Source organism: Lithobates pipiens, unplaced genomic scaffold (genome assembly GCF_037356315.1).
Source record: "Lithobates pipiens isolate NorthernLeopardFrog02 unplaced genomic scaffold, aLitPip1_a1.2 Scaffold_19, whole genome shotgun sequence".
NCBI lineage: Eukaryota > Metazoa > Chordata > Amphibia > Anura > Ranidae > Lithobates > Lithobates pipiens.
In genome coordinates this window covers 414,676,707-414,703,602 of record NW_027507764.1, presented here as the reverse complement: position 1 = coordinate 414,703,602, position 26,896 = coordinate 414,676,707, and the positions used below count along the sequence as shown (strand labels likewise).

General features: G+C 43.1%; 1 protein-coding gene across 3 annotated transcripts in view; it reads left to right on the top strand.

Moving 5' to 3' along the window:
* Window positions 1-26,896, top strand: part of SMCHD1 (structural maintenance of chromosomes flexible hinge domain containing 1) — a 621,656-nt gene that overhangs the window by 358,781 nt on the left and 235,979 nt on the right. For all 3 annotated transcript variants that reach the window (XM_077492529.1, XM_077492527.1, XM_077492528.1), the window contains exons 26-31: window positions 899-1,047; window positions 5,521-5,609; window positions 7,331-7,449; window positions 7,590-7,748; window positions 7,824-7,949; window positions 19,036-19,115. In XM_077492529.1, coding sequence (XP_077348655.1) covers window positions 899-1,047; window positions 5,521-5,609; window positions 7,331-7,449; window positions 7,590-7,748; window positions 7,824-7,949; window positions 19,036-19,115 — 722 coding nt within the window. The remainder of the gene's footprint in view (window positions 1-898; window positions 1,048-5,520; window positions 5,610-7,330; window positions 7,450-7,589; window positions 7,749-7,823; window positions 7,950-19,035; window positions 19,116-26,896) is intronic.

The window sequence follows — 26,896 nt, the reverse complement described above, 5'->3', positions numbered from 1 at the left end:
AGTATTTGATGTATTTATGGATGGAATAAAGTCTTGAATTTTGTCCTCGACTGACAAGCTGTTACTGTGTAATGAATCTAAGCAAGTGAGCTGGGGAGATTGATTTGAGGCTTTGTTTAGTAATGTAAATACAGGGCTCACAATTTCAAGTCTTGAGCTACTAGCCAGGAGTTACTCACCACCAGTTGTCCCATCCCAACCCTAATCCCACCCCTAAACACGCCCTTGTAAATGATCTCATGAAACGACTGTTAAATGTTTTATGCAGAAATGAGTTACAAAAGTAAATATTAACAACAACATACCGTATTTAATAATAACATAAAGCATATTTCATTGATCAGACTGTGATAAATAAAATAATGATAAAATATGATTGGCTACTATAGGCACTGTACACATCATTACTGCCTTGTTAAGTAAATATTTTAATGCTATATTAAATATAGCATTAAAGAAATGAAAACCAATGAATGACACTTTCACTGATTTAGGTTGCTGAAAGACTTACAGCGGAGCACAGCACTGGACAAGGAAGCCTGAGCATCCAAAGTTAACTTTTCCTTTTAACAAGCTGGTGCTTGGTTGCTAGGTGGTTCGAACAACCAACCAGCTTGTCAATAGGAAAAGTAAACGTTGGCAGCCCCCGCCCAACCATACTCCATTCCCCTCATCCCATCTATTTCTTTGCCAGGCCCTGCTAAGAGAATAATTGGGGGTGGAGACTGAGAGGATAATCGCCTGCTGTTCAATCCCACCTACCCCCTGTGATGCGGTTCCACGCGCCCTCCGCTTGTTTTGGAGATTTTGAGGGCTGTAACTAAACTCTTCAAACTTTTTGATTACTACATTTTGCTTTAGCTGTACTCATAAATTATTTTCTTTTTCTCCATGACAGGTGAACTGGACACCAAATGTTTCTAAGGAGAAATTAGTCAATGGACTTTTACCTGATGTGGAGGTGTCAAATTCAGTTAATGATGTTCGCTATTGCCAGGTCACCTATCATGATGATAACGTTTCTTTGGAAAGTGCTTTTACAGTCAAGTATGTATTGCAGTTTACAAAAATATCGCCGCTTACAATGTGCTGCCACATATATATATATATATATATATATATATATATATATATATATATATAATTTTTTTTTTTGGCAGAACTTTATGTACTGCTGATAAGCCAAGCAACTCTGCTTTGTTAACCACTTGCCGGCCAACTGCCTTACACCGATATACGTCGGCAGAAGGGCTTGTACAGGCAAACTAATCTTACCTGTACGTGGCCTTTTAGAGGCGGGCGCGTCTGTGGCAAGCTCTGTGAGTCGGGTCGTGGTTTCCGCGGACTCGATCGCCGCGGGGATACCCGCGATCGTCTCACGGAGAGGAAGAACGGGGAGATGCTAATGTAGGCAAGCATTTCCCCGTTCTGCCTAGTGACAGTGTCACTGATCTCTGCTCCCTGTGATCGGGAGCAGAGATCAGTGACGTGTCACACGTTGCCACGCCCCCCCACAGTTAGAAACACTTCCCAGGACACACTTAACCCCTACACTGACCCCTAGTGGTTAACCCCTTCCCTGATTGCTGTATAAAAGACAATGGTCCCAAAAATGTCTGATATGTCCGCCATAATGTTACAGTCATGATAAAAATCGTTGATCGCCATTGCTAGTAAAAAATAAATTAATAAAAATGCCATGAAACTATCCCCTATTTTGTAAACGCTATAACTTTTGCGCAAACCAATCCATAATCGCTTATTGCATTTTATTTTTTTTTATACCAAAAATATGTAGAAGAATACGTATCGGTCTAAACTGAGGAAAAAAATGTGTTTTTATTATATATTTTTGGGGGATATTTATAGCAAAATGTAAAAAAGAATGCTTTTTTTTTCAAAATTGTCACTTTTTTTTTGTTTATAGCGCAAAAAATAAAAAACCGCAGGGGTGATCAAATACCACCAAAAGAAAGCTCTAGTTATGGGAAAAAAAGGTTGCTCTTGTCAGAAAGGGGGTAAATTCTTCCATGGCTGAAGTGGTTAAAGAGGAAGTAAACTTCGTCTGCAGACATTTACCTATAGGTAAGCCTATAATAAGGCTTGCCTATAGGTAGTGTAAATATTTCCTAAGCATGTACCGTTTCAGAGATATTTACATTACATGCAGCCAGTGACATCACTGGTGTATGCTCTCTAAAGGATCGGCCACGGGTGCCTTGAATGGCGGCGCACACTCCCACGAACCCGGAAGGAACTGCGGGAAAGATGTCAGCCAACTCAGCAGTGTGCGGATTCCTCTGCAGGGGTTCAGTTTTAAGGTAAGTATTTAATATTCAGCTAGTATGCGAGGCATACTAGCTGATTATGTCTTTGACGCTAAATACCGGGGTTATGGCAGCAGCTAGCTGCCATAACCCTGGAATATTTGGGAAGGGCGGGCGTCCTTAACCACTTAAGGACCGAGCCTTTTTTTAACACTTGTTGTTTACAAGTTAAAATAATTTTATTTGCTAGAAAATTACTTAGAACCTCCAAACAGTATATATATATTTTTTTGTAAGTGTAACGAGCTTCAAAATTGCGCCCGCTTGTGGAATGATGACAAACTTTTACCTTTAAAAATCTCCATAGGCGATGTATAAAACTCTACAGGTTACCAGTTTTGAGTTACAGAGGAGGTCTAGGGCGAGAATGATTGCTCCCGCTATAATGATTGCAGCGATACCTCACATGTGTAGTTTGAAAACTGCCCCCAATAAGAGATCTCGCAGCGAAACCACTGCGTGGACTACTTTTATCCTAAAGAGAAATGCACGGTGTTCCCGAAAATACCAGGGTTATGGTAGCTGCTGCCATAACTCCAGTATTTAGCGTCAAAGTACTGACGTACAGGTACGTGGTGTTGCGTGAAGTGGTTAAAATGATGATGCAAATAAGCATGCTGATAGGAGAGAGCACAGTGCCGGTACTCTTTATTGTCCAATCAGCCACCTGGAAATGTGTTTGTGAAGAAGTTGTATTGATAGTCAAATTAATAGTCATAGCTTTTTTCCCCCTGAAGATTCAAGGTATAGAGGCAGGGCCTGAATATGGCATAGTAAAACTATTCTTTTATTGTGGGAAGAAAACGGTCTTCTGCTTAAAATGGTTGTTAACCCACACTGGTAACTTCTTACAATCCGCTTTGTTTCCTAATGATATTGCTCCTGTCTGTGTTTTATATATATATAAAAAAAAAATGCCATGTGTACATGTTTCTCTTACGTTCACTGACAGACACAGCTCCTTTATTCTTGACCATTAGAATGTTACACCACCTTCAGGAGAGGACTTGGCAGAACACGTTAAAATGTACAAAAAACAGAACTTTCTATTTCCGTCCATGTAAGCGCATCATTTGATGCCTGCTTTGGGCGCAAAAGTTTTTCTACAGAGTGGATGTAAGTGCATCGCCTGCCTGCTTTGGCAGAAAAGTTTTTGCGGGCGGCCGCGTAATGTTGCAATTCTGCACTTCTTTTTTCTGTTTAAAGAAAATACAGTTAACTTTGAGTATTATGTACTGTTGGATTGTCACCATGAGTTCTGAGCGAGCACTTCTGATTGTGGGTGAAATTCTTTTATATAGGATTTTTGTACTCACCGTAAAATTATTTTCTCTGTAGTTCACTGACTGATACAGCACTCTCCCCTCTTATTGATTAAGTTATACTGCTTGTTGACGTACTGAGGCTGCAGAAAGCAGGCTGGGGGGTTGTTACTGAAGCGACCGCCCCTTGGGCGGAACTAGAAAGTTCTGTTTTTTGTACATGTTAACATGTTCTGCCTAGTCCTCTCCTGAAGGTGGCCGTAACAACCCATTGGTCAAGAGTAAAGGAGCTGTGTCTGTCCGTGAACTACAGAGAAAGGTATTTTACGGTGAGTACAAAAATCCTATTTTTCAGAGTGTTGCTCATGTGACCGACTGTCTCTCTCCTCTACTGGTTTGACAGCTGCAGCTGGCAGGGCTGAGATTGCCCGCTGACATCAGTCGGGAGGAGAGGAGGAACAAGCTGCCCGTTCTCACGAGCGCTGAGAACCGGTATAAGCAGCTTTATTTAAAAAAAAAAAAAAAAAACACAGACCGGAAAAAAATCTCATTAGGAAACAGGATTATATGAGACATTAAAAGTTATTTCAGCAGCAGGAGGGGAGGGGGCAGGCACTGACACAGGAGCAGACAGGCGGGGGGAGGAGGACAGAGGGAGTCCCAGGAGAGCTGCAGATAGCAGCAATTGATAGAGGCACCTAAACTGACCACAGTGTCAGGGCTCAGCAGCCATGATATACCGCGGTCAGTTTACAGAGGGGAGGGCAGAAACTGGCAGGATTAGCCAGGTATTTCAAGTGATACAGGGGGGGGAAATTACACAGCACAAGCATTTTACTGTTTAACCCCCCTGACGGTATTCCCGAGTCTGGCTCGGGGTAGAATTTTTATACCAAAAGCGGTAACCCCGAGCCAGACTCGGGACCGCATCGCTGGATCAAGGAGGATGTTTACTTACCTTGTCCCTCGGATCCAGCGATGTCCCCGTGCTGTACGAGCGAGCCGTGTCTCACTCGATCTATCACGGAGCTGATCTCCGTTCCCTGCGAGCGTTGCGACACACGGGGATGGAGATCGGCGCCAAATTCAAAAAGTGAAACATACACAGTATACATACAGTATAATGTAATCTTACAGATTACATTGCTGTATGTAATAATTTCACATCCCCTTTGTCCCTAGTGGTCTGCCCAGTGTCCTGCATGCAGTTTTATATAATAAAAACTGTTCTTTATGCCTGGAAACTGGAGATTGTCCATAGCAACCAAAACTGTCACTTTACATCAAAAAGTATTTTAGACCAGCTAGAAAACAGCGATAATAAATTGTAATCACTTGCAGAATTGAGGGATAGCGATTTGTGGGGAGATCCGTCATCAAATATTGAAAAGTAATGACAGTGACAATTCTGCAGCTGAGCAAATTTCAGTGTTTTTGATTTGATTACATTATTGAATTATTTTCATTATTGTTATATTATTATTTCGTACAATTATTTATTATATTATAATTTATGATTTCATTTTTCAAACTTTATCATACCCGGGATGTCTGCTAGACTCCGGTTTGGACAGATTTAAGTGAGTTATTGCTAAGAATTACAGGACTACAATATAAAACGTCAAATTTTCATGCAAAATAATTGTACCGCTTTTAGCACCTAAAATCCGAAATAATTGTAGCACCAGGGAGGTTAACATGCTTTAAAGAAGCAAGATTTTTTTTTTAGGCAACAAACACTTAACATACAGTATATTGAAAGGATTTTGGAAAATGTTGTTGCAGACATTCACCTGTAGCTTTTTTGTACCTACTGCTACACACATTCCTTCTTTCTGAGTGCTTTGTAAAAGTGTCTGCCTGTTCTTATCACATTGTGAATCTCAATGTTTACTCTGAAGATGAACTGAATACTTTATGCATTGTTTCAGGCCTCTCCCTGACGAGCCAAAACATTTGAAATGCAAGTTAACTGGACCTAATGTTCTCAAAATGGGAGAAGAGCTGAAGGGTGAAGTTGGTGAGTGGTAATGGTACATTAATTGACATAAAACATTTACAAGTAGTTTTGTTATCACCCTGGATTAATTATAAATGATCACAACATCATCATAAAGACACAGCATATGTGACGTATATAGGGCAGCTAAAAAAAAACTATGCAGGCTTTAGCGGTTACACTGACATTAATTCCACAGTTATTATCTAGTTGTATGCATTAGTCAAGTTATGACAATGAAGATGATAAAATTCCAGTCATCCCACCAGCCAAATTCTTTTCAGACCAATGTCAAGAGGCTGGCTGTTTAGAAAACTGATGTTTGCATAGGATTTTCATAGGTTGCAATAGGCAGATTGAGGAAGCATGCTGCAGTTAGTACCTTACTTTGTATTAATAAACAAAGCATTTCTTTAACCACTACAGATCCGCGCTATTGCCAAATGACGGCATTAGCGCGGACCTACATTTCCGGGACTACGTCTATTGACGTCGTCCCGGTTACGAGCGGCCTGCGCGCCCCCTGAGGTGCACGCGCGGCGCGCTCTGTGATTGGCGAGTCCGTGAGACTCGCCTGATCACCGATCTGTGTAAGGGGTCGATCCCGACCCCTTATCACGTGATCAGCTGTCAGCCAATGACAGCTGATCATGTGATAGAACGGAGCCGGTAATCGGCTATTATTCCTCCTCGCGCTGACAGCGCGAGGAGAGAAAAAAAAAAGCCGATCACCGGCGGCCGTGATCGGGACATCAGTCCCGATCACGGCCATCAATACAAGGGACCACCTGCCACCTGCCTGTGCCCACCTGCCTCCCGCAGTGCCATCCTGAAGTAAAATAAAAGCAAAAGTAAGTGCCCATAGTGCCCACAGTGCCACCCACAGTGCCACCCACAGTGCCACCCCACAGTGCCACCCACAGTGCCACCCACAGTGCCACCCAATCTGCCTCAAAGGTGCTGCACCCCAGTGCCGCCCATCAGTGCCCAGCAGTGCCGCCCATCTGTGCCCAGCAGTGCCGCCCATCTGTGCCCAGCAGTGCCGCCCATCAGTGCCCAGCAGTGCCACCTATCAGAGCCACCTATCAGTGCCACCTATCAGTGCCCATCAGTCCCATCTATCTGTGGTACCTATCAGTGCCCATCCGTGCCACCCATCCGTGCCACTTATCCGTGCCACCCATCCGTGCCATCTTATCTGTGCCCATCTTTGCCCATCAGTGCCGCCTTATCTGTGCCCATCGGTGCCGCCTTATCTGTGCCTATTAGTGCCGCCTTAACTATGCCTATCAGTGCCCACCGGTGCAGCCCATCAGTGCCCACCAATGCAGCCCATCAGTGCCCACCAATGCAGCCTATCAGTGCCGCCTAATCAGCGCACTTCAATGAAGGAGAAAAATGACCCGTTTGCAAAATTTTATAACAAACTATTAAAACATGATTTTTTTTTTTGTTTTTTTTTGCATCTTTTTTTGTTTGTTTAGCAAAAAATAAAACTCCGAGCTGTAACTAAATACCACCAAAAGAAAGCTCTATTTATGGGAAAAAAATGATAAAAATTTCATTTGGGTACAGTGTTGTATGACCGCGTAATTGTCACTCAAAGTGCATCAGCGCTGAAAGCTGAAAATTGGTCTGGGACTGAGGGGGGTTTAAGTGCCCAGTAAGCAAGTGGTTAAAATAGCGTTGTGTAGCTGCTGTATCTAATACTCTAGTTTCTGTCATTTGTTTGTCTCTTACAGAGTTGATATTGACAGACCAGTTTGGTAATCAAGTCCGCACATTATCACCATCATGCCTTGATTCTTTAGGTATTTCTGAAGCTAGTCTTGACAAAAGTAATATAGAAATGACTTTTCAGGTGTGTATTGAGTATATTTTCATTTGTTCACATTTTGTAAGGACACAATCTGCATGTAACTTATGTATTGGTGTTTATATACGAGATATTCTAATATATTGGTTATTTTCCCTCTTCTTTTTTTTTTTTTTTTAATCCAGGAAAATACGCAGTCTTTTATTGTCAAAGGAATAAAATTCTTTGCTGGTCCTCTAGAGGAAAAAGAGCTTTGCTTTGCGTGGAGAAATTTCTCAACTTATTTAAAATTGATCTTAATTGCTGGGCCTCCTGCTAAAATTGCCCTAGTAGACTGGCCAGAGGTAAACTATTTGAGTGTACAGAAGTATGCTGATTTACTGTACTTGGTTGATATCTAACAATATTTTTTTAATTAGTCTGTTACAGTTGTCTGTGGTAAAAAGTTACAAAGGCCCCTGATTGTCCAGCTTTGTGATGAATGGGGAAACCAAGCTCTGGAGCCAAATGTTAAGGTCACATTGGTGAAGGACAGCCATCTCAAGGTACATGTAAATAAGTCTGAAATAAATGTGTATTGCTTGCAGAAATAAGAATGAAAGCTATAACCTCACAACAATGGTATGATCAATCAACTTGGGTACAACTAGTCTGTTAGATTTTACATGAGATTATTGCTAGCGGCCATCATAGCCCTGCTTTCCCGGCAAGGATTGCTTCCTGCAACCCACAATAGTCATCCTATTAAAACAATTTTGAAATTGATATAAACCCACACATATGCCCAGTGATGTGAACAGCATATGATACACAGAGATTAAATAAATCTCCCTACATAACTTTTACATGTATATCTGCAGTCTTCTGCTTTCTAGACTCTGAGAGTGGAGCAACAGAAAGACACAGGACTTAGGGCCTTTGAGAGAGAAAAGTAAACACTACAGATACAGTGCCTTGAAAAAGTTTTCATAACCCTTAAAATTTTCCATATTTTGTAATGTTACAACTAAAAACGTAAATGTATTTGTTTGGGATTTTATGTGATAGACTAACACAAAGTGTCACATAATTGTGAAGTGGAATAAAAATTATAAATGGTTTTCCAAATTATTTACAAATAAATATGTGAAAAGTGTGGTGTGCATTTGAGCCAATACTTTGTAGAAACACCTTTTTCTGCAATTACAGCTGCAAGTCTTTTTGGGTATGTCTTCACTAGCTTTGCAGATCTCATGAGTGACATTTTTCCCATTCTTTTCAAAATAGTTCAAGCTCTGTCAGATTGGATGGAGAGCGTCTGCTGCCACCACCATATTTCACAGTAGGGATGGTATGTTCAGGGTGATGTGCATTGTTAGTTTTTCCGCCACACATAACGCTTTGCTTTTAGGCCAAAAAGTTACATTTTGGTCTCATCTGACCAGAGCACCTTCTTCCACATCTTTGCTGTGTCCCCCACATGGCTTCTCGCAAACTGAAAACAGGACTTCTTATGGCTTTCTTTCAACAATGGCTTTCTTCTTACCACTCTTCCATAAAGACCAGATATGTGGAGTGAACGACTAATAGTTGTCCTGTTAACAGATTCTCCCAACTGAGCTGTGGATCACTGCAGCTTCTCCGGAGTTACCAAGGGCCTCTTTGCTTCTTCTATGATTAATACTCTCAGTGCCCGGACTGTCAGTTTAGGTGGACGGCCATGGCTTGGTAGGTTTGCAGTTGTGCCATACTCTTTCTATTTTCGTATGATGGATTGAACAGCGCCCGTGAGATGTTCAAAGCTTGTGATATTTTTTTATTTATTTTTTATAACCTAAGCCTGCTTTAAACTTCTCCACAACTTTATCCCTGACCTGTCTGTGTTCCTTGGCGTTCATGATGCTGTCTATTCATTAAGGTTCTCTAACAAACCTATGAGGGCTTCACAGAACAGCTGAATTTATACTGCGATTAAATTACACACAGGTAGACTCTAAGTATTAATTACAGTGCCTTGCAAAAGTATTCACCCCCCTTGGCATTTGTTGTGTTATATTGCCTCACAACCTAGAATTAAAATGTTTTGTTTGAGGATTTGCATTATTTAATTTACAGAACATGACCACAACTTTGAAGATATTTGTGTTTTTGTTTTGTTTGTTTTTTTTTTTGTTTTTTTTAAGCAAACAACAAATAGGACAAAATAACAGAAAAGGTCAACGTGCATAACTATTCACCCTCCTAAAGTAAATACTTTGTAGAGCCACCTTTTACGGCTATTACAGCTCCAAGTTGCTTTGGTCCGTATGATCTTTCCACATCTTACCACTGGTATTTTTGCCCATTCCTCCTTGCAAAACTTCTACAACTCCTTAAATTTGGATAGTTTGTGCTTGTGAACAGCAATCTTTAAATTTAAAAAAGGGGGGTAAGGTGCGCTAAGGACCCTAAATTATTTCTTTAAAATATATATAATTACCAACAAGTGAAAAACACAACCAAATCCAAAACCCTAATGATAAGAAAAACAGAACCCTAGTTGTAAAAAAGGGGGGGCTGCCACTACCTTATTTATTCACCCAAAAGGTGAAAAAACGTGAATGAGTACAAAAGTGGTAGTAACGGCGCTCTCCTACTATTAATTATGCCTGCAGGAGGCTTACCTGCTATTGATTGTGCTTAATCTTTACGTAGGTGGGTGTACCAATAAACAGTGTAACTAAGAGCTGCCTATGTGACAATATCTCACACCAAATAATATTATGATATTGTTATAAATTTTTTTTGAAACAACGAATAAATTACTAAAATGCTAAAAATCGCTGGCAATATGCGTAAGGAAACCCTGATTCACATTACAAGAACTGCAAAGTAACTTATTGCAATATTAAAAGTGCAAATGTGCATGTGTGCAAAAATTACAATGAAAGGTGCTATGTGCTTAAAAAAGTGCAAAAATAACATCAATACCAATTATGAAAAGGTGCTACGTGCTACTACAAGTGTCACAATATACAAATCCAGTCTTTTATATTTGAAAAATCGCTAAATGAAAGCATGCAATTTTTTAAAAAACATGCAATTTTTTGGAATCGCTAAATGAAAGTGTGTAATTTTTGAATAGATGAAAAAGTCCAACAGCAGAGAAACCAACAATACTCCAATGAGAGAGTTCTTCTTAACCAAAAAGTGCCAATGTGCTTCAAATCCCCAGTGGACTCCTGGATTGCAACCGGTGCGATTTGTGTATATAAAGACAATAGTCTGCACTCACCAGCTCCCCCTCCCCTTGGGGGGTTAATGCGCCTCCACAGTGTAAGCCCCTGTGTCGCTGTGCAGAGCTGGTCCGGTTAATATCCAGTAACTGTCCACTAATTTTTCCTCATTTAAAAGCAAAGAAGGCAAACATAGTGTAATCCAGTTTTTAAAATCCCGTTTTATTAAGTGTAAAAAGCTACTCACACTTTAGAAGGTAAATATTGCGTCTCAGTAAAATGTAAGTCTCAGCGTGCTCCAGACGACGTCCAATGACGAAACGCGTAGGGCGTGGCCTAAGGTGTATGCACTCTCGCATAGCGGCGGCGGCGGTGAATTCAAACACGCTGAGACTTACATTTTACTGAGACGCAATATTTACCTTCTAAAGTGTGAGTAGCTTTTTACACTTAATAAAACGGGATTTTAAAAGCTGGATTACACTATGTTTGCCTTCTTTGCTTTTAAATGAGGAAAAATTTGTGGACAGTTACTGGATATTAACCGGACCAGCTCTGCACAGTGACACAGGGGCTTACACATGACCTGTTGGGGCGCCTTGAGGACTGGAGTTGAGAAACACTGGACTAAGCCATTCCTACACATTTACATGTTTTCTCTTAAACCACTCATGTGTTGCTTTAGCAGTGTGTTTGGGGTCATTGTCCTGCTGGAAGGTGAACCTCCGTCCTAGTCTCAAATCACACACAGAATGGTACAGGTTTTGCTCAAGAGTATCCCTGTATTTAGCACCATTCATCTTTCCCTCAACTCTGACCAGTTTCTCAATCCCGACTGATGGTCTTCTTTGGTTGATGTGATGTGTTGGGTTTGCGCCAGACATAGCGTTTTCTTTGGCCAACTCTATGCGGTGTACAGCTTAATGTCGTCCTATGTACAGATGTTCCAGTCTCTGCTGTGGAATTCTGCAGCTCCTCCAGGGGTACCTTAGGTCTCTGTGCTGCCTCTCTGATTAATGCCCTCTTTGTCTGGTCTGTGAGTTTTGGTGTGTGGCGGTCTCTTGGCAGGTTTGCTGTTGTGCCATGTTCTTTCCATTTGGTTATGATAGATTTGATGTTGCTCCTAGGGATCATCATAACTTATAACCTAACCCTGACTTGTACTTCTCAACAACATTGTTGCTTACTTATTTGGAGCATTCCTTGGTCTTCATGGCAGTGTTTGGTTAGTGGTGCCTCTTGCTTAGGTGTTGCAGCTTCTGGGACCTTTTAACAAGATGTGTATATGTAATGACAGATCATGTGACAATTAGATTGCACACAGGTGGACATCATTTCACTAATTATGTGACTTCTGAAGGTAATTAGTTGCACCAGAGCTTTTTTTGAGCTTCATAACAAATGGAGTAAATACATACGCACATACAGTACCAATTATCAGTTTTTTATTTCTGAAAAATTGTTTTATTTGTATATTTTTCTAATTTTACTTCACCAACTTTGACTATTGTGTTCTGATCCATCATATATAATTCAGATAAAAAAAAAAAAACAATAAACTAAAATCTGTAATGTAACAAAATAGGTAAAAAGCCAAGGGGGTGAATAATTTTGCAAGGCACTGTGCGTGACTTCTGAAGACTATTGGTTCCACTTGATTTTAGTTAGGGGTATCAGAGGAAAGGGGGCTGAATACAAATGCATGCCACACTTTTCAGATATTCGTTGGTAAAAAATTTTGAAAACCATCTATCATTTTCCTTCCACTTCTTAAAGAGGAAGTAATCTCTCCCACTCTGATGCTTATTTTCATTTAGCCCATTATAATAAGTAATTATCAAACTATAGCCACTGTAATCCAGCCCAAATTGCATATTACTTACTGTTTAAAGAAACTTTAAAAAACTTGTTTCCAGGGGTTAGGCAGCGCCATCTTAAAGTGGAGGGCCACCCTGAAAACAAAAAAATATTAAAAATTACAAAAAAATCTAAAAAAAAAAAAAAAAAATGAAAAAATTTTTTTTTCTACTTACCAGAAATGCCTGTTGCTAGGCACATAATCCTAATCTTCCTCTTCCTCCTCCGCGGAGATCTTCTGTCTTCTCTTCTCGTCACGGCGTCTTCTGGGTAATGGGTCGCGCTGTGTTCCAGAACACAGCGCGTCCCATTCAGAAAGTGCTGCGGGACTCGCGCATGCGCAGTAGGAAACGGGCAGTGAAGCCATAAGGCTCCACTGCCTGTTTCCCTTAGAGGGAATGGCGGCGCCGGGACCCAAGAGCCGAGGGACGGGTCGGCCTCGGGCGGCCGACATCGCAGGCACCCTGGACAGGTAAGTGTGTTAAGTCAGCAGCTGCAGTGTTTGCAGCTGCTGACTTTTTTTTTTTTTTTTTTAAACGGCCCTCCTCTTTAAGTATTGTTTTCTGAGTCCACAGTGGAGTGTTTTTCTGCCCTTACATTGAGCACTTCCTGGTACTGTTAACCAAGCCTCCTTCTCAATCCAACGTTTCTATGGTAACCCTGTTTCCTTGTTCATAGCTCACTTGTTTATTTCATAGTATTTACTTGTGCTGTTTACCTAGTGTTTGCCTGTATGAGTCCTATCCGCTTCAGCTGATAAGACTGCACTACTGCTGTCCCATTCCCTGGTTTACACTGTATGTGAGGTCACATGGTGTGTAGGAGAAAGCTCTGAGTGATTAGCAGCCTGCTAGGAGTTCAGTGTTGTGCCATAGGAAGTCCTGATAACAGATAGATAAGACAGAGAGAGTGTGCCGTAAATCAGGGGAGATCTGGGCATGCTCAGTGACATAATTCTAAAGAACAAAAATGATTACAACAATACTAAGCAAGTAAGGATATATCTACAAGCAGTGTTCATTAAGGTTTTTTATGCTGATTCACATGAGACAAAGTTGTAGGGGAGGGTTTACAACCACTTTAACCACTTTCAGACCGGACCATTTTGCTGGTAAATGACCAGAGGTCTTTTTACAATTTGGCACTGCGCTGCTTTAACTGGTAATTGCGCGGTCATGCAATGTTGTACCCAAACAAAATTTGCGTACTTTTCTTCCCACAAATAGAGCTTTCTTTTGATGGTATTTGATTGCCTCTGCGATTTTTATTTTTTGCGATATAAATGGAAAAAGACCGCAAATTTTGAAAACAAATGATATTTTCTACTTTTTGTTATTAGAAAAATCCAATAAATTCAATTTTAGTCATACATTTAGGCCAAAATGTATTCAGCCACATGTCTTTGGTAAAAAAAAAGTCAATAACTGTATATTTATTGGTTTGCGCAAAAGTTGTCACATCTACAAACTAAGGTACGTTTTCTGGAATTTACGCAGCTTTTAGTTTACGACTGCCTATCTCAGTTCTTGAGGTGCTAAAATGGCAGGGCAGTACAAAACCCCCCCAAATGACCCCATTTTGGAAAGTAGACCCCCTAAGGAAATTGATAAGTGGCATGTTGAGCCCATCGAATATTTTATTTTTTTGCCTCAAGCGATTGAATAATGACAAAAAAATAATTATTTTTTTTTTTTTACACAAAGTTGTCACTAAATGATATATTGCTCACACATGCTATGGGCATATGTGAAATGACACCCCAAAATAAATTCTGCTGCTTCTCCTGCGTACGGGGATACCACACGTGTGGGATTTTTTGGGAGCCTAGCCGCGTACGGGGCCCCGAAAGCCAAGAACCGCCTTCAGGTTTTCTAAGGGCGTAAATATTTGACTTCACTCCTCACTACCTATTACAGTTTTGAAGGCCATAAAATGCCAAGATGGCACAAAACCCCCACAAATGACCCCATTTTAGAAAGTAGACACCCCAAGCTATTTGCTGAGAGGCATTTTGAGTCCATGGAATATTTTATATTTTGCCACAAGTTGCGGGAAAATTACAAACTTTAATTTTTTTTTATTTTTTTTTCACAAAGTTGTCACTAAATGATATATTGCTCACACATGCTATGGGCATATGTGAAATGACACCCCAAAATAAATTCTGCTGCTTCTCCTGAGTACGGGGATACCACATATGTGGGACTTTTTGGGAGCCTAGCCACGTACGGGGCCCCGAAAACCAAGAACCGCCTTCAGGTTTTCTAAGGGCGTAAATATTTGACTTCACTCCTCACTACCTATTACAGTTTTGAAGGCCATAAAATGCCAAGATGGCACAAAACCCCCACAAATGACCCCATTTTAGAAAGTAGACACCCCAAGCTATTTGCTGAGAGGCATGTTGAGTCCATGGAATATTTTATATTTTGCCACAAGTTGCGGGAAAATTACAAACTTTTTTTTTTTTTTCACAAAGTTGTCACTAAATGATATATTGCTCACGCATGCCATGGGCATATGTGAAATGACACCCCAAAATAAATTCTGCTGCTTCTCCTGAGTACGGGGATACCACATATGTGGGACTTTTTGGGAGCCTAGCCGCGTACGGGGCCCCGAAAACCAAGCACCACCTTCAGGCTTTCTAAGGGCGTTACAGTTTTGAAGGCCATAAAATGCCAAGATGGCACAAACCCCCCCCAAATGACCCCATTTTGGAAAGTAGACACCCCTAAATTTAGGGGTACACTAGTGAGACTAGGTAATAAATGGCGGGTGCCCTGAAACTATAAAAAAAATAACTAACCAACCAGCGTCACCTGTAACACTTATATGGTGATCACTGGTGAAAGGGTTAACTAGGGGGCAATCAGGGGGCTTTATGCGGTAGTATATGGGGGTCCCTGGCGCTATAAAAAGCTGCGGCGAACCTAAATACCTACCTGCCTAACTAGCGTCACCTGTGACACTAATACAGTGATCAGAAAAACGATCGCTTATTAGGCTGGGTTCACACTGGAGCGATGTGGGAACGCCACAAATGCGCGGCGGGTTCCCGCATCACATGCCTCCCGGCGGCAGTTCACACTGCCCTATGCGAACTGCTGGGAGTGTCAGTGAAATGTTAATGACACCCCCAGATCAGTTCGCATATCGCAGTGCGATCTGCAAACTCGGATTGCATGGTGTGAACACCCATGCGATCCGATTCTGCTGCGGACCAAAAAAAGGGTCCCGTGCGAGTTTGCGGCGGGTGCGACACGAATTCAGCCATACTATCTGTATAGCTGAACTCGAATCGCACAGAGATCGGATGTGATTTGCACTGCAGTGCGGTGCGAATCACATCCGTTCTCATAACCGCTGCAATGTGAACCCAGCCTTAGTGACACTGGCGACGGGGGGTGATCACGGGGTTAAACCTTTATTGGGGGGGTTAGGGGGGTACCTTAGAACTAAAGGAGGCTAACCCTAACTGCCCTAACAGTTATTACAGTCACAAATGACACCCGCCGGGTGATCAGGGGGTTAAACCTTTATTAGGTAATAAATGGCGGGTGCCCTGAAACTATAAAAAAATAACTAACCAACCAGCGTCACCTGTAACAGTTATATGGTGATCACTGGTGAAAGGGTTAACTAGGGGGCAATCAGGGGGCTTTATGCGGTAGTATATGGGGGTCCCTGGCGCTATAAAAAGTTGCGGCGAACCTAAATACCTACCTGCCTAACTAGCGTCACCTGTGACACGAATACAGCGATCAGAAAAATGATTGCTTATTAGGCTGGGTTCACACTGGAGCGATGCGGGAACGCCACGAATCCGCGGCGGGTTCCCGCATCGCATGCCTCCCGGCGGCAGTTCACACTGCCCTATGCGAACTGCTGGGAGTGTCAGTGAAATGTTACTGACACCCCCAGATCAGTTCGCATATCGCAGTGCGATCTGCAAACTCGGATCGCATGGTGTGAACACCCATGCGATCCGATTCTGCTGCGGACCAAAAAAAGGGTCCCGTGCGAGTTTGCGGCGGGTGCGACACGAATTCAGCCATACTATCTGTATGGCTGAACTCGAATCGCACAGAGATCGGATGTGATTTGCACTGCAGTGCGGTGCGAATCACATCCGTTCTCAAACCGCTGCAATGTGAACCCAGCCTTAGTGACACTGGCGACGGGGGGTGATCACGGGGTTAAACCTTTATTGGGGGGGTTAGGGGGGTACATTAGAACTAAAGGGGGCTAACCCTAACTGCCCTAACAGTTATTACAGTCACAAATGACACCAATGCAAAAAAAAAAAAAAAAAAGCAATTGGTGTCACTGTGACTGGGGGGGCAGGGGTAATTGGGGGGGTGATCGGGGGGTAAAGGGGGGGTGTGAGTGTGCCTGGCATGTTCTACTGTATGTGGGGTGTGTTGGTGCAACTCACCGAACCTCTCTCCTCGGTGCCGGAACGAAAAATACCGACACGGAGGAGAGAATACATCACTTCCTCTCCTGTGTTTACATTACAGGAGAGGAAGTGATGTCACGGAGGATTTCCATTCGTCGAGAGCGATCGCGAGGGGGTGGCCATGAATGAATGGCCGCCCCCTCATCCCGGATCGCTCTCGAAGGAATGCCGACCGCCGCAGGCACTGGGGGGGGCCCGATCGGGCCCCCCACCCGCGGGCAGGCAGGGACTTATATATACGCCCATATGCCTGCCCGTGCCATTCTGCCGACGTATATCGTCGTGCGGCGGTCGGCAAGTGGTTAATTATGTGCCACTTTGTGTTGGACAATCACATAAAATCCCAGTAAAATACATTTATGTTTTTGGTTGTAAGATGTCAATGTGGAAAATTTCAAGGTGTATGTATACTTTTTCAAGACACTGTATATGTGCCCAGGTCAGATTTCATGAATGGGGGTTGGTTCATGGCATGACAAGCAATATTGTAATTTTTTATGTCTTGGAGTATACAAAATAAATATGAGGTATAAATAGGTTACCAGACATAGCTGTTTTAAGCACCAAATTAAAATGCAGATTTTTCATATGGAAAAGTAATCACACCCCTATATTTTCTGAAAAACGCCCCAGTTTGAAAGGTGTCTAACTTAGATTTTATGAGATGAAGGGAAAAAAAAATCGGCCTAACATATCGGCCCAAAAAAAATGACATATAGGCCATCGCCCGCCGCAATTTCTAAATATCAGCATTGGCCAGAGAAAAACCCATATCGATCGACCTCTATTTTATTATATGTAACTATCTTCTATTAGTAACCCGCTGTTGCAATAAGCACAGGAAACAAGACACATTGTATTAAAGTGTAGTATGGATCTAAAAACTCCCCTTTGGAGCTAGTGTGTGTTGAGAGTAAATATCCAAAATGTCTCCCTATGGCATATTTTTGTAATCTTTCTTCAAAGTTTCTACTACCCAAACGCCTTTTGTGGACTTATTACATTTAATATGAAATGTCCTAATTATATTTCTAGAATCACCAATGTAGTAGCATCGCATACATGCACAAGTGAATAGAATTGCTATTCCATTAGCAAATGAATAATTCAATGTCTGAAAGGGGGCTGTCCCAAATGACAATGTTGTCCCTGCATTATCCAAATAAGACTATATGGGGAGCAAAAGGATTGTTTACAAATATGGGATTGCTCCCAAAAGGATCAGAGTTAAATTCACGTAGCATTGCACATAATCATGCCTATCGCTGTTCCGCAAATTTGGAGCTAAAATTAATTATCAAATGTGAAGGAAATGCGTCCAAAAAACGGGTACTGTCTAAATTAAATTGGAACTGGGTGTGATGCAGCCTTGAATTGGTAGCTAAAACTATTCTAATGCCCTTCATCTTATCTCATGAGGAATTGAGGTGTATAGTGAATTCACATCCAAAAACAACCAGATGTATCTAAACTTCCAAGTGTAATATTTCAAAGTCTCTGATAAGTGCAGGCACTCTATATTATAAGATGGCAGAGACTGTACAAGTGGTTAAAAGTGATCTATATATTGGAAAAGCCCATTGGTGAGGCTATGATTGGCCTCAAATTTGGGTCATTATGAACTTTAGGAATGTGCTAAAAACAAGGAATTTCTATTTTTCTATACAGAAAAGCAAATTCACCCTTGATTGATAATTCCATCAATTATCTACAAGGTACTTCTACCAGTTTGTATTCCCTTATAGATCCTAAGGCAATTTTAGATATGTAGATGAATCAGACAGAAGACATCTTGCCTCCGTATTATATACAGATTTATCTTGGAAGATAGTACTTTCTCCTTTATGCTTTGTCCTGTTTTATGATCTATTCTGTTTTCGTTATCAAGGCATTTAAAGCTTTGTTTTGTTACTCGGATTAAGTGTCTTGTAATGAACAGATGCATTTGGAGTTTCACGTAGTGTTAATAAGTGTGAATAAGTAATTTCCCCATTCTTTTTTACATGGACATAGCAAGTGTTCGTTTTGGTTGGTTTAATCGCCTATTACCCAAGGTTTTTTGTATGCCCTGTTTTGTGTAACAATCGCACACATTCACCAGTGTTTCTTCTGTTTCAGATAACTGGCCAATCTCAACAGATAAAAACAGATAAAGAAGGTCGCATGAATATGGGACTCCTTGCGTTTTCTGCACCAAAGTAAGCTGATTTGAAGGGAAAATGAAATAAAAATGCTTTTTTTTTTTTTAATTGTCACTTAAAAAAAAATTTCTGTGTGTGTACTGGACATGCCTGACAACGGGGTCCTGCGTGGCTCCGAAACGTTGCAATATCCTTGTGTTGTGATAATGGAATAAATCGCCTGTTTGGATGCTATGTCGTTCCATGGTGTGCTGGCAAATATCTTCACTGTGACTTGAACCAGTATCCAGCTGGTTGTTGCTACAGCACCCAAACTCGAGAGCTCATCCAGGAATGTGTGCGATAGGAATATGAAGTACTACATACAGAGTGTGCAAAAATTTTAGGCAGATGTGGAAAAAAAACAAGTAAATTAAGAATGATTTCCAGAATGCAAGTGTTCCCGACATCTTGGAGAACCAGCCACAGACTCCTGTGGATGTAGTCTGCCTCAAATCCTTCTGTCTCTTCATGTAATCCCAGACAGGCTGATGTTTACATTAGGGCTCTGTAAGGACCAGACCATCACTTCAGGACTCCTCGTTTTTCTTTACCCGGAAGATAGGTCTTAACGACATTTGGATGTGTGTTTGGGGTTGTTGTCCTGCTGCAGAATAAATATGGGGCCATTCACATGCCTCCCTGATGGTATGGCATGATGGATAAGTATCTGTCTGTATTTCTCAGCCTTTAGGACATCATTGATCCTGACCAAATCTCCAACTTAATTTGCTGAAATGCAACCCCACACCAGCAAGGAACCTCCACCATGCTTTACTGGTGCCTGCATTATTGTACTTTTGTCCAGCCCTTCGGTGAACAAATTGCCTCCCGCTATAGTCGAATATTTCAAATTTTGACTCGTCCGCTATGTTTTCATATTTCTTACACTTGTTTCCACCCCACGTTCCTTGTGTCTTTCATCTGCTGCATTAAATTTCCTTGGCTGACCACTGCATCTATGGTCATCTGCATTGCCTGATTAATGAATTCCTCAATGCTAAGAAATAAAGGGAGGTACTTACCCATCATGCCATACCACCAGGGAGGCATGTGATTGGCCCTAAATCTAGTCTGCAGCAGGACAACGGCCCAAAACATACAGCCATTGTCATGTCAGTGTAAAGAACAAGTAGTCCTGGAAGAGATGGTTTGGCCCCCACAGAGCCTGATCTCAACATAGTCTGTCTGGGATTACATGAAGACACTGAGGGATTTGAGGCAGCCTACATCCAGAGGTTAGTTCTCCAAGGTGTTTGGAATAACCTACCTGCCGAGCTCCTTTAAAAATGGTGTGCTTAAGCACTGTGTGTACCTAGAAGAATTGATGCTGGTTTGAAGCCAAAGCATAGTCTCACCAAATATTGATTAGATTTAGATTTTACTTCTGCTCACTCATTTAGCTCTTTGTCTTTAAAGCCAGTAGCTTTGAATACTGCAACTGCTGACTTTTAAAATATGGACACTTGCCTGTCCAGGGCACCCACGATGTCTGCACCCGAAGCCGATCTATCCCTCGGCTGTCGGGTGCTGCCGCCGCCATCCTCAGTAAAGGAATCAGGAAGTGATATATAGATATATATATCTATATAGATATATAAGCCAGGTGTGTCTAAAAAGTTTGGTGAATGGTTCAATATCTCAATGGCAACATTGGTCAGGTGCGTGTGTATGCACATGGCTAAAGAAAGACACATCCCAGAGTGGAGTACACGTGACCATCGGGTTAAACCAGCTGCAGGCAGTCGAGCGTAGTCTGTGTGAGAGGTAGGGTCACAGTGGAATGGACAACTAATGAACATAAAGTTCTGCTACAAATTGGCAAAAAGGGAGATGCATTAAATGTTGGTGCAAGTGTATGGGACAGAAGCCATAAGCAGAAAACTTATTTACAATGGGTTCAAACGCTTTTGCGATGGGAAGGAAACCACTGAGTATGAACCACAATCAGGTTGGCTGTCGACAAGCAGAATCGCAGACATGATCGAGTGAGTGTGACAAATGCTGGCACGAATTCAGCAACTGACTCTATGATTAATGGCAGAGGACTTGGACATTAGCAAGGACACAGTGCGCACCATCGTAGTGTAAGTGAAAGATCTGTTAATGGTTTAATGCCGCACAAGCTGTCAGATGAACATAAAGGCAAAGTGGATGGAAACCTCTGGAGATTTTTATTACCATGTGTGACCGGAATCCGTCCTGCGCATTGTGCGATCCGTGTGCGCCAATTCTTTTTTAGTGTGCCATGATTGTTGCTGTGAGAGGAGCTGATTTGAGAATTTCTTTAACTGCTGATCTGCAGCAGTTCATGCAGCTCCTTAGTTTGCTCAGAATGGGTGAAAAAGAAAAACCACCAAGTAAGCAGACTTGTGGATAGAAACCCCTTGTTCATGAGTGGTCAGAGAAGGGCTAGGTGGCTGAGGCTCTTAGCTGATAGACTCTTGTGTCTGGTGTAATCTCTTTACAACTGTAGTGCGTAAAAGCAAAAAATATGGTGTTCATTTTAGGTAGAGCAATCTATGTACAATTGCAGAGATTTACCTTCACTTCATGTCCCATAGACAAACAAAATGAGAGGAGATCCATGCAAATTAAAGGAATTCCTTGGGGACCCCCAGGCCACCAGAACTAGTCTCCCCATTAGAAGTTTTGCAGTTCATCAAGTACACTAGTGTCTCTCTCTCCAACAATCCTTAATCTTTGTAAGCCTTTTCAGTCAATCAATAAGTACCTCAATCAATAAGTACCAGTTATCTCTCTGCGACTGCCCTGCATCCTTCCTGGGTAGAACTGGTGTCTTTCAGTCATAGGACTGCTAGCAATTAACCTGATATTCTGGGGATTATGCAGAGTGTTGTTGTAAGAAGTTTTTGATCTGCAGGGCCTTTGACGGGCATTGTCACTTTGGATTGATTCTAGATGCTGCTAAACCAGACCTAAACTTACTTTTGCTTTTGACTGTCCTATCCCTTGTCTGCATCTTCTGCTGTGTGTTGGTCTTCGGCCATCTTTATTGGCAGGCCCAGGGTGACATCACTCCTGCTTAAGCGTCGGAGTCGGACATTGTAGCACACAGAGACTGGGCTGGCATTGTAAACTGAACTGCGCAAGCACAACTCTGTTTATGTGCTGTAGAAGACATTGAGCACGCAATTAGGTGCATCTTATTGCAGAAGAGCCTGCTTGCTGTCCGTGACAGTGAAACTTTAGTTGCGTATTAATGGCATCAAAAGAACTTTTACGTTCATGAATGTATAATCAACCGCGAGTGACTGCTTTGCTGGAAGCGGTGTCTGTTTTCTTGGTGGTCTTTCACATGGTGTGTCAGGCCCATGCTTCCCCTACTGACACCTTCATGGTGGCTGTGGATTCCTCAGGGTCCTCTGTACCACTGGATGCTTTGTTGGTGATTCCATAATCTTTTGGTGGGCAGAGCTTCAGGTACTCGCCATGCACATTCTAGGGGTAGAAAACTGGCAGGCGGACTATCTGTGTCATCGGACGCAGGATCAGGGAGAGTGGGCTCTACACCTGGAGTGTTTTGACAAGTCTATCTGCGGTAGGGCACGCCAGATTTGGATCTTCTGGCATCCCGTTTCAGCAGGAAAGTAGTGCGGTTTGTGGCGAGAGAGAGGGACCCCCTGACCACTGTGATGGATGCCTTGGGGAAGCCATCATCCCCTCTTTTATGCATTCTCTCCTCTCCAGCTCATCTGTTGTCTGCTGGATAGAGGTCAAAGAGATCTCAATCATTCTGGTGGCCCCGGTTTTGTCTTGCAGACCCTGGTACGCCAACATGGTTTGGCTGGTCGTGGACATTCCTTGGCGGTTGTTTCTACTGGATGATTTCTTGTCCAAAGGACCAGTGTTCTACCCTGCTTTACCGCTGCTGGCCTGGACAGCTTGGCTATTGAAAGCCAGGTTCTGAGAAACAGGGGATTGTCGATTCCTACCATGCTGAAGGGCCGTATAACTACCTCCTAGATTTATCATTGTACTTTGAAAGCCTAGCCTAGGCTAGGCTTTGGGTGTCCTTTTACACTCCTACTGGATGGCTCAGATATTTGCCTTTCTATAAAGGAGTGGTAAGCATAGGCTTGCCTTAAATACCACGTCTTCATTATTACCTTTTGACCAAGGGATGCATCATGTGGCATCCGCTGTGTATTCTCCATTGCCACTGTGGGACTTGAATCTGGTTCTTTCTGTCCTTCAGAAGCCACCTTTTAAGAACATTAGAGTGATTACCTTGCTTACCCTCTCCCTGAAGATTGCCATTTGTCCTGTGAGTCTTCTTATTTAGTATTGCAAACAGATGAAGTGGTTCTTCCTTCCTACCTACCTTCCGAAAGTGGTATCTGATTTTCAATTGAATGAGATCATTTTGCCTTCCCTGAATCCCTGTCCTTCACCTCCTTATGAGTTAGCACTGCACTCCAAGAAAGCCTGTCCGATAATGAATGCAGGTGAAAAATCTTTTCCTCTTACGTGTTTTTTTTTTTTTTTTTTTTTTGTTACCATAAAATCCCTTTCTCTGAGTTCATTGATTGAACATTAGTCTTGTACTGCTTTGTGACTAACTGGCTTGCCTATAACGGAGTGGTTTTAATCCAGCTAGCACTGCCCATAGGCGGTGCTGAGTTCGTTTTTCTGCCTAGTGTCCTCCTGTAGGTGGTGCTATAAAACCTATAGTCAAATGAAGAGAAGCTATGTCCATCAGTGAATGCAGAGAAAGGCATTTTATGGTAACAACAAAATCAATTTTTTTTTTTTTTTTACCTGCAGAAGATGAAAGCTAAAGAACAGACTGCAAAGTCTTTTCTCATGTCTGTCTTAAAAAAAAAAAAAAAAAAAAAACCCAAGGTCTCCAAAAAGGATCTTAAGGGTGCACCAGACTAATTGTAGTATGAGAAACCAAATGGATTTATCAATAGGTGTCCCAGTCTATCTGCAGCATTTCCAATTTCCCGCTGACATCATATCCAGTCCAACTCCTTCCACGCTGGCTACTGCTGTCTCTGGCTGGCGATCCTCTGTCATCCATCAGGCGCATAAGGCACCAAGAGGATTGAGTCCCATGGAGCTTTATGGAGATGACCTCGAGAAACGCCTAAAGTCTTGCTTACCTCAGATTTTCAGATACACCTTCTTGCTTTTTATATATGTTAGTTGCCTATTGGCTTTTAATAAATCCATTTGGCTTTGCATGCTAAACTTCATCTGACACCCCTTTGTGCTCCCTTTTGCTTTTTCATTGCTTCACTCTTTAGGATGCTGCCACGGATGTTGCGTAGTCACTTTTTATATGGTCTTTATGGACCTTATTCTTAAAAGAGAAATATGGGATCCCCCCCAAAATAACCATACTTGCCTAGGTGGATGCAAAATCGGTCCGATGCTGCATCTATCTGTCCCCCATCACCTCTGCACTGAGAACCGAGCTATCAAAAATCATAGTTGACTCGTTTCTTACAGCTCCCCGGCAGAGAGCCGCTGACTGTTAGTCAGTGGCTCTCCGCTCTGCCACCCCTCGCTTGCTGGAGCACTGAGCTGTGGAGGGGCAGGGAGCAGCCATCTCATTGGCTCTGAGACGGGTGTCAGTCCAGGCACCTGGCGGATCCAGACTTTGTCGGGATGATACGGTGCTGGACTTTTTCCAGTGACGTCAGCAGAGAGCAGGTTTCAGACACCTCTCCAACCTAACACTAAAATCGCTACATCTATAGACATACATGATTTAACACTGACCCTATTTAGCCCTATAAAGAAGAAATCCATATACATACCTGTTCTGAAGCCTCTCCGTTCTGGTCCCATGCTGCGCTGTCAGCTACGACTTCGCTGTGGAAGCTGGTGCAGTGAAGGCAGCCGACAACAGAAGCCCCATAGCAAGTCTATCTGTGACGTCACTTCCCATTCATTTCACAGCCGATTTGTGCTGTGTCCTCTGCAGAGCTTCTGTCGCTGGAGGACGTATCGGAGTGGCTTCAAAATAGCTATGCATAATGATTTCTTCTTTACAGGGTTAGATAGGTTAGTGTTAGATAGTGGACGTCTGTAGATGCAGGGATTTTAGTGTTGGGCTAGAAATTTTATTTATGGACTTCTTCATTTTTTAGGAGCCAATAGTGTATAACTTTACCTCTCCAGAGCCATTTATCTTATCTATATATCTTAGAGGAGTTCCGTCCGCCCCTTTAAAATTTTAAAGTCAGGGGGGGCGTGGCCTGCTGTGAACGGTGTCGGACGTCCTTTCAGAGTGCTCTGGATACTCTGCATCTAATCCGCAGCCATCTGCGCATCTGATCACCTTAACGGGCTTAAAAAACATACCAGCCGCATCAGCTTGGCCCACTGCAGAGTCCTGGGCTGATATTGCACTTTGAATTACTCCCTGGACTCTCGTGTACTGCAGCCTTCAGACACCCACGGCCGCCGCCATCTTGACGACCTGAGGCCTCCCGTCAATCCACAGCCATCCTCCGCTGTGGATTGCTTACACGGCCGCAGAAATCACCCATCCGCTCTGCGGGGCTCTCCCCTACGGCTCGGAATGACTTTGGCCGCTTTCCATAGCCTGGGACGGCGCGATCCGGCCCACCGCGGATCCCATCGGCGGGCCGTCATCTTGCGGCCTACTTGGCCTCCGGAACCGCTGTGCTCACCTGCCGGGACGGCCGGGAACCATCGCATCGGCGGCGGACGGCCATCGGGAGAGGTCCCTCTACTCGTTGAACCTCCCAGATCGGAGCCGCCTCTCGGCTATCAGAAACAGACTTCCCTTGGCCTGGTGAGTCCCTCGGGGGGTTACTCTTAGCCTTCCCTGCTACTCTCTCCCAATCGGGTGGGTGCTGTCTCCCTGGGCAGTGAGGAGGCCGAGGCTAGAGGTGGCCCTGTTAACTGCCCCTGAATTTACACCAATACCAGCCTGCTTTAGCCTTTCTTCCCAGGAAAGGCCCTGGCTCCGGCCTACACTGGATGACGGCAGCCATCTTGCTACACCCAACACCAAAAAAAACTCTTCTTACTACAGCCTGCTGGTGTGAGGGGAGAATGTAATTACTTGGCATTATCGGAAATCACTATATACCAAGGGCGCTCGTGAGCTAAGAGCCAGGATGGCCGCAAGCTAATGGCGCTTCTCCACCACCGACCACACCAGCTGTGATTTAACCGCTCCTGCACATTAATCTGGGCTCGCTATATCCCGGCATCGAGACTGACACTATGGGGCGCAAATCAGGCACAGCGCGGAGCACCACAAAGAGACAGGCTGTGCGAGCTAGCCTTGAGGCCTTTCCACCGGACGGCCTGCTGAACTCACAGGCCTCAGACATGGACTTCACCCCTCCGTTGCTCACTGGTGAGCCCAAAGCCTGCTCAGATGCAGAAAGCATACCAGGAGTCCAGCAACCCTATGTAGTGCCTTCATTGCGGGATGCAGACCTGCTGTCTCGCTTTAAAACCATGCTGCAGGGGGAACTGTCAGCAGCCACCTCCAAACTGGCCACGCATCTCACAAAGGAAATCCTTGAGCTGGGAAACCGTACAAATGCGCTGGAAGATAGAATGGAGGCTGCAGCAACGGTCATTGATCACCATGAGCAGGACTTGCAGGACATCTGCAGGGAGCTAGATGCAGCCCTCCTAAAATTAGAGGACTATGAGAACAGGTCTAGACGCGGGAACCTCCGGCTTAGAGGACTCCCTGTAACTATTGAGGACTTAACCTCCACTGCCACGGCCCTATTCCAGGAACTGGTCCCAGGCATCCCCATTGATCGCATGGAATTTGA